The following is a 14053-nucleotide window of genomic DNA, read 5'->3' on the forward strand; positions in this document are numbered from 1 at the left end:
AACAGTGATCTGCCACGGCTGAGGTGTTTGTCCTACAGTGTTTCAGGTCAGCTTTATGTTCACGGATGCGGTCCGAGACATGTCGTTTGGTTTCCCCAATGTAACTGCTACCACAGAGGCAACTTAGTTTGTAGACACCAGGGTACTGTATGTCTGGAACCACATCTTTTACAGAAGGTACCAGATCACGGATTTTATGTACTGTGTTGAATCGGACCTGGATCTTGTGTTTAATCAGGATTTTGGAGATCTTTTTTGTGACCCCAGCAATGTAGGGTAAGGTGATGGTCTTGAAAGGCTCCTTAATACTACTAATGGCAACCCACTATAAATTCAGTCGATAAAATCGCTATCGATTTGTGGCAAGTCAACAGCAGTGCTATGGAAGCACTGCCCTGGCAGTGGGAATGGGAATGTGGAGTTGCCTCTCGTGAGGTGTGCCAGGTGGAGCAGCCTCTCCCTCACGGCTGCTCAGTTCAAGCACCCAACGTGCGAACCCAACCTCCACTAACACGGAGTGAGAGCCAGCTGACATTCATTCAGTGCCCTTTCTCCAAGGGTGTCACGGTGGCTAGGAGATGTTAACTACCTCGCCTGGTATACAGGAGGTCGTGAGTTCGATTCCAACCCTGACACCTGCTGCTGTGTATTTGGAGTTTGCTTGTCTCTGTCTCTCCCTGTGGTCACGTGGATTTTTTTCTGGGTCCTCTGGTTTTCCCTCCACATTTAGAATGAACATCACGCATTTAGAGTATTTGGATGCTCTAAATGTCCACATGATAAGCCACTTCGTTGAACCCCACCTTCCACGCTAACGAACCGTTTTTCCGTGCGTCGCAGCGAGCGCCGGCGACATGGACGCGGTGAACGGAACGCGCCTCTCGGCACACTTCGCCGGGCCGGGCGCCGCACCGGACATGCAGGGCCTCTCATCGGCCACCGCCACCTCTGCCACCGACAACCAGCCCAAGACACTCTACATCCTCATCCTCGTCTCCTTCTACGGCTTCTTCCTGCTGCTCGTGCTGCTCGGCTACCTGCGCACCAAGAAGCCGCTGAGCTCCCAGGACCCGTTCCACCTCTACGTGCAGCGCGAGTGGCTGGCGCCCGCACGGCCTGCCGCCGCCACGGCCGCCGCGGCCGCCGGGAGGCCGTCGTCGTCGGCGGCGACGACGACGGGGGAGCCGGCGCGCTGCCCCAGCGCCTCCTCTTCCGGCTCCTCGGCCTCCGCCTCCTCGAGGGTCACGGCGGCCGCGTCGGGGCCGCCGCCGGGGGTGCCCGAGATCCGCGTGGAGGCGCCGACCGGCGAGGGGAAGCTGCGGCCGCTGTGCCTGGCCGAGCGGCGCATGGGCATCGCGGCCGTGTAGGGAGGGCGCCCCGCACGAGCGACGTCCGTCGCACCCCACGTCGGCGACGGCCGCGGGGTCCACGGGGCCCGCAGGGCCCGGCGTTCAGGCCGAGAGATACGGAGATACGGAGCGGCGCCGCTCTGCCGGGCGGCAGCTGTGGTGATTGGTGATGGGCCCAGCTCCTAACCTCCAGCCCCTTGCCCATCCACAGTTTCCACACGCGACGTTATGTTGCGCCCATCAGGACGGCCACGCGGGTTGGTGTTAACCATCGCCGTCGTCCGCTGTGAAGTGGATGTTGAAGACGCCGCAGCGTCACATCCCTGCGGTGTCTTCAGACATGGGGGAGACCCAGCCACGGTCAAACCACTGCTGGGTGACGGCCTCTCTCGGTCACTTGTCATCCACCTTTAGCACTTCCACGTGAACTGATGTAATCAGGTATGTTCAACGTAATTGCGTTGGTAAAAACAGATATAATCATCAAGGTCCTCGCTACTATTGCAGAGACTTGGTTTATAGAAAAGAACGTGAACAATGTAAAATTGCTGTTTAATACCAACTGTGCGTTCATATTGAATCAATGGCCATGCCATTTTGTCTGTTGCTCAGATAATTCTGAAACTTGCTTGAGCATGACGCCGATGCCAACGCACACCGATGGCTTCAAATCGCCACTGCACGGGAAATTATCCCAACACTGCCCTCTGCTGTTTATAAGACGTGGCGTACCCACGCTTTAACCCGCCAGCAAGAGACCTCGCAAGAGACTTCATGATTTTGTTCATTTTACTGTTGGGTGGACAGCAAAATCGATGGACCAACGATCATCTGATTATATGTATAAAAAATATCCTGCCCAAAATGTCAAGTGCCTTGTTTTGGAATTGAACCCATACCCTTGAGTTCATGATCTCAAGATGTTGCTGCCTCCTACAACACAAACCAAGACAGAGAACAGAAACCTCCACGTAGCACAGCAACAAACATTTCAAGAAGTGAGTTTTGATTTAATAAACGTGGGGTTGAGTGGTGGCACAGTGGTTAGCAGATTGTATTATGGGCCTGTCTACCTAAATTAAACTGATGTTCACAGCTAAAATTCTTATTTTTAAAACAAAATCACTTGATAACAAATGTATATTCATAATAATTGTTAGGCTTTGTTAACTCATGGCTGGATGAAGGCCCTCCCACGTCCTGTAGGTCATGGAGGTATTTGACCAGACATACTTCACCACGCTCATCAGTGTGGATTGGTGAAGGGGTGTTCCCAATACCGCCTCGGATATAATTTTCCACCGATGTCAGCCGTGGAGGGGAATTGAAGTCATCTTGCCAGGGTTATAGTGCAGTGCGCTAACCACTGTGCCACCACTCGCCACCGATGTGTATTACTGGTGTATGGTCTTTATGGTAGAGCAGTGCTCTGTTGCTACTCATGCAAGTTTATTTTTAATACAGCCGATTAAATTGTCACTTTTCCACTGAGGCTGATATTAAACCAATAACCATTCGACTTCAAGGCAAGTGTAATGACAGCCATGCACATGGCTATGTATGCACCACGTTTCTGTGTATGAGCGCGCATTTATGTATCTGCATATGCGACAGTGTATTTGTGTAATACTTTCTGCAGTGATTACGGATCCGCTGACCTCGGTTTGATTCCAGGCCAAAAATACACCAGTCACAATTAAGTACTGAAGTGGACTTGGGCCTCCTCAATGTCAATAAAGGCGCAGTCCTGAAATTACTTTCTCAAGCCACTGCTGGCAGATGGGCCTCCACTTTGAATGAGCTCTAGAGAACCACTCGATCTAGAGGGTGTGTTGCCCACTCTTGCACGCTGGTCCGATGTCTTATAAGAAATGGAAGTTGCCCACACTTTACCCCACGGCACGGTTGTGGTGAAGCCCACTGCTCTTACTACACCGCCTCATTGTTTCACATCGAACCGGCGACCTCTGGATCGCAAGGCCAGTGTGCTCACCACTCCCCCCTATGTTGACTCAGACTAAAACGAGCAACAGCTGCTGCTGCTGTCGGGGAGTGTGTCCACCACTGGCCGCGAGACAAAGGTGGCCGGGCATGCACGGAGATGTTCCACCAACCCCCTCCACGTGCCGTGCCTTCCTTAAGGGGAGATGCAACCTTAAAAGCGAGACGATTCTGGAGACAAAGACTTTGAAGTGACTTTCAGGTGCCCTCTGGTGACATCAGCGCTGTTTTAATGTCTCTTAGCGGTGTCACAGTCGCGACGTCGCCAGTGTTTTATTGCAAGTTAACTCCTGCAAAGACAAAGATCCCCCGTATAGCCTGAACAGACTGTTGGGGCAAGTGCTGTTAGCAAGCACCTATGAAGGCCGGTATGGTACACGAGGGGGTGGGTGGCCAGCACCACGCCCGACTGCCTTTGTCTCCCCAGTGGTGATGTTTACGCACTGAACCAGGTACTCATTTGAGGCTGAGTCGACCTAGTGGAGGCCAAGGACCGCTTCAGATAATCGTTACTGGTGTTGGCCATGAGCGGGAATCAAACTCTGGTTGCCGTGTTCATAGCGCGACACAACCGCCCCCAATTAAACATGAAACATACATTCAACATACCTCCTACTGTCTCACGAACAAACACACGGCCTTGGTACATAACTGGGGGAGCTGTTGCGTGTTTAGGTTGCGTCTGTAACAGGTGCTCGTGGACAGAATGAACGCGCGTGCGATCACGCCGCTTGTAAAACCACACGTTGACCACAAGTATGTATCGAACATCAAATTTTGAGACGTACATATATTTGACCAACGTTCAGAGTAAATGGCCATATTCAAGACTTCACAGCCAAGAATTTTTTATCTGCGGTTAGTTCTAATACAATCGTGGAATTGCATGGGATGTTTATTATGCTGTACAGTATTATCAGTAATTTATGTACAACATAGTGTTTGCTGTATATATGAAATGAGGTTAAAGAAATAAACAACTGTATAACATTCTGTGATATATCCATGTGAGGGGGGGGGCGGCACGGGGGAAGCGCACCGCACCACGAACCTGGCCATCTGAATCGATTCCCGGCCATGGCTATCGGTGGCAAGAGATGCATCAGAATCTGTCCCCTGACCTCCCCAAGGTCGACTGAGCCGTGTGAGGACCCCGCGCGGGGTGTGGACATCAGAGGCTGACGCCAGGTTGCAGGGAGACAGAGGAGATGAATGGCTCCACCAACCGGCCGCGAGCAGTCAGGGGCCTGCATCACTTCGCCATGTGACCCTGGGCTCATCCATTTCTCAGGGGTTCGTTTCCATGTTGGTCGATCCGTGAGGTTGGGCGAGACGGGGAGTGGTTTTGTGTTAATCACTCGAGGCCTCTTCCCATTGAGTGTGGGGGGGGATGCAGATTGGCGGGGGGGGGGCTTCTACTACATCGAGTTCCTGGACTTGGACTACACGCGGGACTTGCACGAGAGGTCACCAGTTTGAGCTTTTGGCGCGGCAGATGACACGATGGGAACGTTTGAATGGTTCCACCACAGTTAGGCAATTGGCAGGTCGGGTATTGTGGGGGAAATGTATCGAATGCGATCAGACGGCACACAAAGTAAAAGACTGCAAGAAGCACGGAAGTTATAGTTTCGTCAAAAGTTCCTCTTCGACCAGGCAACTGAAGGGTTTCTGTCGCCCTCCTTCCGATGGTTCAATTTTCTCTCTTTTTGTTTCATCGTCGTTGCGGAGCCCAGGCCCAAATGCCGAAGTGGCCAATTGACCAGCAACACATGGCACAATTAAAAGAATGGTAGACTTAAAATTTATATTTATCCTTAATGAAAAAGCGAATAGGCTTTACCCTGTTCGGCAAGAATACACAGATTTTAAGATGTTCAAACACCAAACGGACACCTAACACAAGACATCAAGTCTGCATCAACCACACGACTGTGGTAAAACAGCAAAAATGATTTGATTGTAATGTACGCATTGTCCTTGAAACTGATTGACCTACAACCAGAGACAGCCTCCTTCCTGGCCTCGTCTTGCCGGTGTTAGACGAGAGAATGCCAAAAGGCGAACAGCACAAAGGCAACGCGAAGTATCAACGCATGCGAAGTATCAACGCATGCGAAGTATCAACGCATGCAAAGCTGGCGTCGAGCAGTTTCATCCGTGGGACCTTTGTGTGGTGTATTCACAAACGCGCCACTTTCACGCCCAAGATGGTATCACCCTTAAATATACCTGACCTCATCAGATCTCAAAAACTAAAGGGGGTTGAGCTTGGTTAGTACTTGGCATGGGTGACCACCACCACTACTGCTTGCCAGTTGTTGCAGTTTCGTGGCTGTGAGGTGCGGTTGGACTCGCCCCGACACCTGCCCCCGGGGCCCCATGTGGGCTGCATGTTCGGATGTCACCGTGACCAAGGGCAGGTGTAAGATACCGTAGTATGCGTGGCTGTGACGGTAATAGACGGCCACAGCAGCCATGTATGTTCAACTTCTTTCACACCGTACATAGCCAATCATACTAATCGGAGGTCCGGGGGAAGGACAACAAACTAAACACAAAAAGCAGTTCTAAAGAAATTAGTTTAAAATCTAGATTTTAAAGTGCGACGATGGCCGGAGTTTGCATGATGGTTCCTGCTCTACTTGAAGCTTTCGTGACTGCAGGAATCCATGCTCTTTGGTTATTTCGGTAAAGTCACGTGGGTAGAACAACACAAGCGACCGTCTTCAGGTGAGAGTGGGGGTGGGGGGAGAACGGGGTGGGGGTGGAGGGAGAACGGGGTGGGGGTGGGGGAGAACGGGGTGGGGGTGGGGGGGGAGAACGGGGTGGGGGTGGAGGGAGAACGGGGTGGGGGTGGGGGGGAGAACGGGGTGGGGGTGGAGGGAGAACGGGGTGGGGGAGAACAGGGTGGGGGTGGGGGAGAACGGGGTGGGGGTGGGGGGGGAGAACGGGGTGGGGGTGGGGGAGAACGGGGTGGGGGTGGGGGAGAACGGGGTGGGGGTGGAGGGAGAACGGGGTGGGGGTGGGGGAGAACGGGGTGGGGGTGGGGGGAGAACGGGGTGGGGGTGGAGGGAGAACGGGGTGGGGGTGGGGGAGAACGGGGTGGGGGTGGGGGGGGAGAACGGGGTGGGGGTGGAGGGAGAACGGGGTGGGGGTGGGGGAGAACGGGGTGGAGGGGAGAAAGGGGTGGGGGTGGAGGGAGAACGGGGTGGGGGTGGGGGAGAACGGGGTGGGGGTGGGGGGGGAGAACGGGGTGGGGGTGGAGGGAGAACGGGGTGGGGGTGGGGGAGAACGGGGTGGGGGGAGAACGGGGTGGGGGTGGAGGGAGAACGGGGTGGGGGTGGGGGAGAACGGGGTGGGGGTGGGGGGGGAGAACGGGGTGGGGGTGGAGGGAGAACGGGGTGGGGGTGGGGGAGAACGGGGTGGGGGTGGAGGGGAGAAAGGGGTGGGGGTGGGGGGGAGAACGGGGTGGGGGGAGAACGGGTTGGGGGTGGGGGAGAACGGGGTGGGGGTGGGGGGGAGAACGGGGTGGGGGTGGGGGGAGAACGGGGTGGGGGTGGGGGAGAACGGGGTGGGGGTGGGGGGGGAGAACGGGGTGGGGGTGGGGGGGGAGAACGGGGTGGGGGTGGAGGGAGAACGGGGTGGGGGTGGGGGGGGAGAACGGGGTGGGGGTGGAGGGAGAACGGGGTGGGGGTGGGGGAGAACGGGGTGGAGGGGAGAAAGGGGTGGGGGTGGGGGGAGAACGGGGTGGGGGGAGAACGGGGTGGGGGAGAACGGGTTGGGGGTGGGGGAGAACGGGGTGGGGGTGGAGGGAGAACGGGGTGGGGGTGGGAGACGGGGTGGGGGAGGGGAATGAGGCGGTGAGGTGGGGGTTGGTAGAGGAGCAGCCCTGCAGTGGCTGTTCACGCCACTGCTGGCGGAGGGGCCTCCTCCTCGTCCACTCGACCGGGAGCCCGGGAGAGCTCCTCCAGAATGGTATTTTCTGCCTGACTCTGCTACTTTGCAAGTAAATCACACTTTATCCCACCGGAAAACCCATGCCCTCACCAGTAAACCCACAGAATAAGCATAGGATAGGCGTAAGGGCGGTTTAGGAGTGATGCTGAATACGAGTGATATTGTGTCGTGGTGAGGTTGGGTGGCGGTGAATAGGGGTGAGGCTTGAGTGGGGCCACAGTCGTGCCTTCCAATGCTTGTGAAATGTGGACCCCCCTAATGGAACATCTGCGCCGGTTAGAAACATTCAGGCTGGCATGCCTACGATCTATCCTGGGCTTAATCAGGCTGAATTGTGCGAGCTCACAAATCCTTAAAATATCTGGACACATTCCCGTCAGTGAGCTCCTCCGGCAGGCAAGGCTGCGTTGGTGGGTTATGTAGCCCGCATGCCCAGCCACCGCATGCCCAAGCAGCTTCTGTTTGGCCGCATAGAGGGGGCTAAACGTGCACGACATGGGCTGGAGAAGAGATGGAGCTGATGCGGTACGGGAGGATGTGGAGCTGAGTGGACTTGCCGACGACTGATACCAGCGGTGTCAGGATCGACCTCTATGGAGGAGGCTCGTGAAGGACGCTGCTACTGGGAAATTGGAGGAAGTCGCCCTCCAGCAATAACGGAGGGCAGAGGAGCGACGCTCACAACAATGAGCGGAGCGCCGGGCGAATACAAGTCAGGAAGTTGTCACAGTAGGGGATACAGCTGGTGTGCATATCAGTCAGCTAACCCATGGCACCTGGGTCTGTCCCGAGACCTGGAGGAAGGGCCTTTGCTATTGAGGCCCCCCAGGGTCTGGAATGCAATTGGCAATAAATTGCAACTTGAATCACTACCTGTGAGATCTTCACTCAAAACTGCTCTAGAGGAGTTGTACACCCCTAGCTGCCACTGCTATTCAGTGGCCTAAAATCAAATGTTTTCGTTCCGGATGACCTCTACAACGTATGATCTTGTGTTTTGATTTAGTGTGCTGATCTTTAAAGGTGCATTGAAACATTTTGATACTCCTACTGATGCTCATGCTGCTGTTGTGGAGAGTGACTCATGCAGCCAGCTATGGCTGCAGAGTTTGGTGGTACATGTTGTTTATGTCGTTTATTGTGAAATTTCGGTCACAGTTCCTATGATCACTGTTACATTGCTTATGGCTTTATTTTGGTGATTTAGAAACGTTTTTTGTTTTGACCATGTTTGTTTGTTGTAGTACGGAGTTATAATGATGGCTTTAATCTAAGTTGTCTTGTGGTTGTTGTTGTTTGACTTGCATTCCACTGGGATTTTTGCACAGCGTTGGTGTACGGTGCTTTTTTTCTGGAAGAATTTGCAGTTTTTTCCTGGATTTTTCTGTTTGCGCATAGTCACATAGTCACTTTAAGATGTTTTCTTGTTCATGTTTTTGTTTTTTGTTTGTTGCGGTTGCACCCGATTCAAGAGCCGAATGGCTCACAGGGCGATACCAAATACATGAAACTGAAACTGTCAGCGAGTTTTTGACACTTGACGTGGCCTCAAAGTGCACCTCGCCTGGCACAGGCACCGTGGTGACATCACCGTCACTAAGTGGCGACTGGCGGCTGTGTTGGTACGAGCTGGTGGGGGTGAATAGGAGTGAGGCTGAGTGGGCGGATAGGTGGTTGAGGCACGCGGAAGAGGGCACGGAAGAGCTACTGTTCAATCCCCGCTCTCCGTCCTCTCCGCGCCCACTCGGCCAGTGACGCCGCCGCTCCGGGAGCGCTGGTGGTGGGGGTGGGAGTGGTGGTGGGGGTGGTGTTGGTGGGGGCGGTGGTGGTGGTGGGGGTGGGGGTGGTGGTGGAGGTAGGGTTGGTGGTGGGGGTGGTGGAGGGGGTGGTAGTGGTGGTGGGGGTGGTGGTGGAGGTAGGGTTGGTGGTGGGGGTGGTGGAGGTGGTGGTGGTGGGGGTGGTGGTGGTGGGAGTGGTGATGGGGGTGGTGTTGGTGGGGGCGGTGGTGGTGGAGGTAGGGTTGGTGGTGGGGGTGGTGGTGGGGGTGGTGGAGGGGGTGGTGGTGGGCGTGGAGGTGGAGGCAGGGTTGGTGGAGGGGGTGGTGGTGGGCGTGGTGGTGGGGGTGGTTTGGGTGGTGGGGGTCGGGGTGGGGGTGGTGGTGGGCGTGGTGGTGGAGGTAGGGTTGGTGGTGGGGGTGGTTTGGGTGGTGGGGGTCGGGGTGGGGGTGGTGGTGGGCGTGGTGGTGGAGGTAGGGTTGGTGGTGGGGGTGGTTGGGGTGGTGGGGGTCGGGGTGGGGGTGGTGGTGGTAGGGGTGGTGTCGAGGAGACCCCTAGGAGGAGGGTCGCCTGCTGCCGGGGCTGTTCACTCCCGCGGGGTCACTTCTCGCCTCCAGTTGATTGACGTGGCGAGCATCGGGACGTTGTGCGGCGTCTACCGGGGTGCGTCACAGGGCAGCCGGGGCAGCTCTCGCTGAACCAGGGGTTTGGAGCTCTGCTCCCGCCGCTCGGGCTAAGTGAGAGCCGACCTCGTGAGGAGCGCGTGGCGGGTCCGGTGACTCGACGTCTGTGGTCGGCGTTCTGGTGACGAGATAACGGCGAGTGGCGCGGGGCGAGGGTAGGTGGGTGAGTCGCGAGTTGGGTCGTGAGTTCGCCCTCTCCTCGGGGTGAGTCGGGCTCAGCCGAGGCTGGATCCCGGGGCCGAGGCGGTGCCCTCTTCGTCATCCTCCGTCGCTCGCCCACAGCTGCCACTCGGAGGGCACTTCTCGGCGATGTGCAACCGGCCCGACTTCAAGGTGGTCCTCCTGGGAGACGTCAGCGTGGGGAAGACGTCGCTGCTGCGGCGCTACACGGAGCGCCGCTTCGAGGACACCGTCAGCACCGTGGGGGGCACCTTCGTCATGCGGGAGTGGGCCGGGCACACGGTGGCCCTGTGGGACACGGCAGGTGCGTCACCTGCGGTGGGGGCACCGGTGGGTGGGGGGACGGGGAGCGTAGTGGTTAGCGCTACGAACCCGCGAACCGAGTTCGATTCCCGCTCACGGCCAACACCATTGATGATTATCTGACTTAGCCTAAAATGAGTAGCTAGTGCGGTATGTAGCAAACATCGCCACTGGCAAGACAATGGCGGCTTCGCGTAGGGCTGGCCACCCACCCCCTCGTGCTTGCGAGCAGCACTTGCCCCCACAGTCTGTTCAGGCGATACGGGGGATCGTTGTCTTTGGGGAGCGTCTCCTCCTCCTCGGTCTGCCGGTGGAGTTTCCCTCCCCTCCCCCAATAGGATTCTGATTGTGCTGTCAGCGTTGCGTCATGTTAGAGAACGGCCCGCAGAAAAATATGTCATAGAGCTACCTTCGAGATCTCTTCTCAGTGGTCTCTGTCCCACAGTATGGGGCAGTTCTTTTCCACCCGCTCCGTCGTGTGAGTCAAACCTGATATGTTAATTCTCAGAGCCAAATGAAATGCGAACCCCAATGTAATGTGGTGAGTCATCGGTGAGTGGGCTGGGATAATCAGCTCGTGACCACACTTGAGAACCCAGTGCAATAATAACTCAAGTCATTGTGTCGATATGTCTCAATGTAAGCATATGGGTCTCCTCTGTGTGCGCGTATGGGTCTCGATGAGTCGAAAGGTCTCTATGTGGGTCCATGGGTCTCTATGTGGGTCCATGGGTCTCTATGTGGGTCCATGGGTCTCTATGTGGGTCCATGGGTCTCGATGCGAGTCACTGGTAACCAGGCTGACACCATCAATGTGTTGCTATACTTGAGAATCCGGTTTAATGACGGGCAGTGGCCAAAACCTGGATTCGTCCTCTGACCTCTGCACCACCGGCCACCCGGGCGCCAAGCGGCTTGAGCCGAGATTTGTCTCGGAGCCACACATCCGAGTATATATGGTGTGTGGCTCTGATGAAAGGCTTGCGCAAACAAACGCACGCGGCCGATAGTTCCGTGATCCATGCCTACGCACGAGTTTCAATTCCGCTCAAAGGCTGACGACCCCGTCCTCCTTCCAGGGTTGAGAACCCTGTGGGAAGTCAGCAATGGCTTTCCTATGCAGAGACTCTCCACCGCCATGGGAATGTGGAATTTTAACCTCTTTAAGAAAACGGCCGGCAGGGGTGAGATGAGACGACCACCTCCCAGAAGCTCGTTTGGATTTGAATTTATTTTGTTTATTTTTGGACGGCCACGGGCGAGGGGGGCAGGGCCGATTGCACCTCTGCGTGAGATTCCTCGCATTGCGAGGACTGACCCCAGTCCGGCATTCCTGCCGCTGCTGCGACTGCAACCCCCTCCCTCCCACTTCCACCCCCACCGGCAGCAGCAGCAGCCTCTGTGGCCCAGACAGAGGGATCAGCGGGTTTCAGTTTTGCTCGGCTGCCGCCACGTCACGGGCCCGGGGCAGCGAGCGCGGTGAGTGGACACAGTGCAGTGCGTGTTTGGCCGAGTGTCGGAGAGAAGGAGAGGCGGGCAAAACAACTGCCTGTTGCGCAACAATCGCCTGGGGTTTGTTCCCGACTCCCTCTCTGTGTGGACTTTATTCTCCCGCTGTTCTGCATGGACACACCCAGGGCCTGTGCAGTGTGATCTCCAGAACCTCGCTGAACCTGCACCTCCTGCTCCCCGCCGTGACCCTGCCCTGACCCCGCCGTGACCCTGCCCTGACCCCGCCCTGACCCCGCCCTGACCCCGATCTGCCCCCGCTCTGCCCCCACTCTACCCCCATTGTGACCTCATCCCGACCGCGCTCCCACTGCGACCTCGCAGGCAAGGAGCGGTTCCACGGACTGGGCTCCATGTTCTGCCGCGGGGCGCGCGCGGTGCTGCTGGTGTACGACGTGACGAGCCGCGCCACCTTCGCCGCGCTCGAGGAGCGCTTCCTTGGCCTCACCGACTCTGCCGACGCCGGCTGCATCTTCGCTCTCGTCGGCAACAAGGCCGACCTTCTGCCGCCGCCGCCGCCGCCGTCCCTGACCCTGCAGAGCGACGGGAGCCCCGGAGCGCTGGCGCCGGAGGAGGAGCGCCGTCGTCTGCGGCAAGTGAGTGCGGAGGAGGCTCGCGATTTCTACGGCCGCGTCCTTCGCTACCGTGACACCGTGGCGGGGAGCGCCGGTGCTGCCGGTGCTCGGCGGTCACCGCCGGCGGTCGAGCGAGCCTGCTTCGAGGCGAGCGCCAAGAGTGGGCGCGGCGTGGACGAGGCGTTTGAGGGAGTCTTCGAGATGCTGGCGCCGCGACGCCGGGATTGGTGCGGCACGGTTCCCCTGGACGATGTGGAGAAGTGCCGGGGCCGGCGGGGCGCACCCTGCGCCTGCTCCTGAGCGGCGGCGGCGGTGGTGGTGGACTGGTGCAATGGTACGGTGCAATGTGGATACGACAACAAGAAGCAGAGTGATTTCCTTCTCCAACTAGCAGCACTGAGGCATCGGTGACCATCTGTGAATGGCCCTGCGGAGCCCTTGCCAGTGGGGGAAATTCCACATTGCTACGGCGGGGATGAGTCTATCCATAGGACAACTGTTGTTGACTTTCCCACTATGTGGTACTGATTTTTATCCATCCTGCTGCGGTGATGATGGGCCGAGTCAACCCCCCAACCAAGATTTGAACTTCCAACCTTCCGATTGATGTGAGCCACCCACCCACCTTACCAGCCGAGCCGCCAGGCCACAGTACCGCAGACGCGGCCGTGAGGAGCCTCGCCAGGGCAGGGGTGGCCCTGGGGCATTCACGGCGATGACGCGGAGCGGTGGATGCAAGTCGAGTGGCGCCGACTCCTCGTCACCGCGTTGCTATTGCTGCCTTCCCGCTTCTCGCTCTGGTTCCTCCTCCTGGTGTCTGTTAACTACCTCGCCTGATATGCGGAAGGTCGTGAGTGCGATCCTGACCCTGACGCCTGCTGTATATTTGGAGTTTGCGTGTCTTTCTCCCCGTGGTCGCGTGTATTTTTCTCCGAGTCCTCCGGCTTTTCCCTCCATATTTAAAAACGTGTTTAGAGTGTTTTGCTGCTATACATTTCCACATGATAAAACACTTTGTAGAGTTATAATTTTTGTACCAGGTCGCTTCTGAAAAGAGCTTATCTGGTGAAATTAAAAGTTTATTCTCACTCTCTCTTTCCGAGTCGTCCTGTCTCTTTGAAAGCCACCCACCCACCCCTCGTGTGCCGTGTCGGCCTGCATAGGTGCTCGCCAACAGCACTTGCCCCAAAAGCCTGTTAAGGCTATGAGGGCATCTTTGTCTTTGCTGGGTGTATGTTGAGTGTATTTGTGATTGGTGTCTGTAAGCTATGTGTGTCTTTGTCATTATCACGCATGTGTTGGGTGGGGGTTGGGTGTATGTATATTGGATGTATGTTTGTGATTGGTATGGTGTGTGTCGGGTGAATGTATTTGTCTGTATATATTATATGTGTGTGCGTGGTGTGTGTGTTGTGTGCTCAGTCCACCAACTCACAAAGATTTCTCCTACAGAACGATTGTCCCCTGCGCGTTATTCTGATGTGCGTTACCCCCTTGCTCCACTCAGTAAAGTACAGCCTGACGATGAGCCGTGGTGCAGCCCAGACACTGAAAATTCACTCACACCTCCTGATCACAGCACACGCAACAGCACTCACAACGATCCGTGCAGCCCCCTTGTCAATCCGCTGCTGGATGAAGGCCTCCCCACGCCGTGTCATCGTAGGGGGGCTGTTTGACCATACTTCACCACGCTGGTCCGTGCGGGTTGGTTCAGG

At 56.6% G+C, this 14053-nt stretch overlaps 1 protein-coding gene across 1 annotated transcript; it reads left to right on the plus strand.

Moving 5' to 3' along the window:
* Nucleotides 1-9645: 9645 nt before the first annotated feature.
* Nucleotides 9646-13363, plus strand: LOC144948812 (ras-related protein Rab-20-like). The gene is made up of 2 exons (XM_078878463.1): nt 9646-10252; nt 12085-13363. The coding sequence occupies exons 1-2, from the start codon at nt 10078-10080 to the stop codon at nt 12633-12635; spliced, it is 726 nt and encodes a 241-aa protein (XP_078734589.1). The 5' UTR covers nt 9646-10077; the 3' UTR covers nt 12636-13363.
* Nucleotides 13364-14053: the final 690 nt, after the last annotated feature.

Source organism: Lampetra fluviatilis, chromosome 51 (genome assembly GCF_964198595.1).
Source record: "Lampetra fluviatilis chromosome 51, kcLamFluv1.1, whole genome shotgun sequence".
NCBI classification, from domain to species: Eukaryota; Metazoa; Chordata; class Hyperoartia; order Petromyzontiformes; family Petromyzontidae; genus Lampetra; species Lampetra fluviatilis.

What these genes read in the sequence shown, in the direction of transcription:
- LOC144948812 (XM_078878463.1), top strand. Translation starts at nt 10,078, where the DNA reads ATGTGCAACCGGCCCGACTTCAAGGTGGTCCTCCTGGGAGACGTCAGC. An exon ending in GGCCCTGTGGGACACGGCAG is followed by an intron (nt 10,253 to 12,084) that starts GTGCGTCACCTG and finishes GCGACCTCGCAG; the next exon opens with GCAAGGAGCGGTTCCACGGA.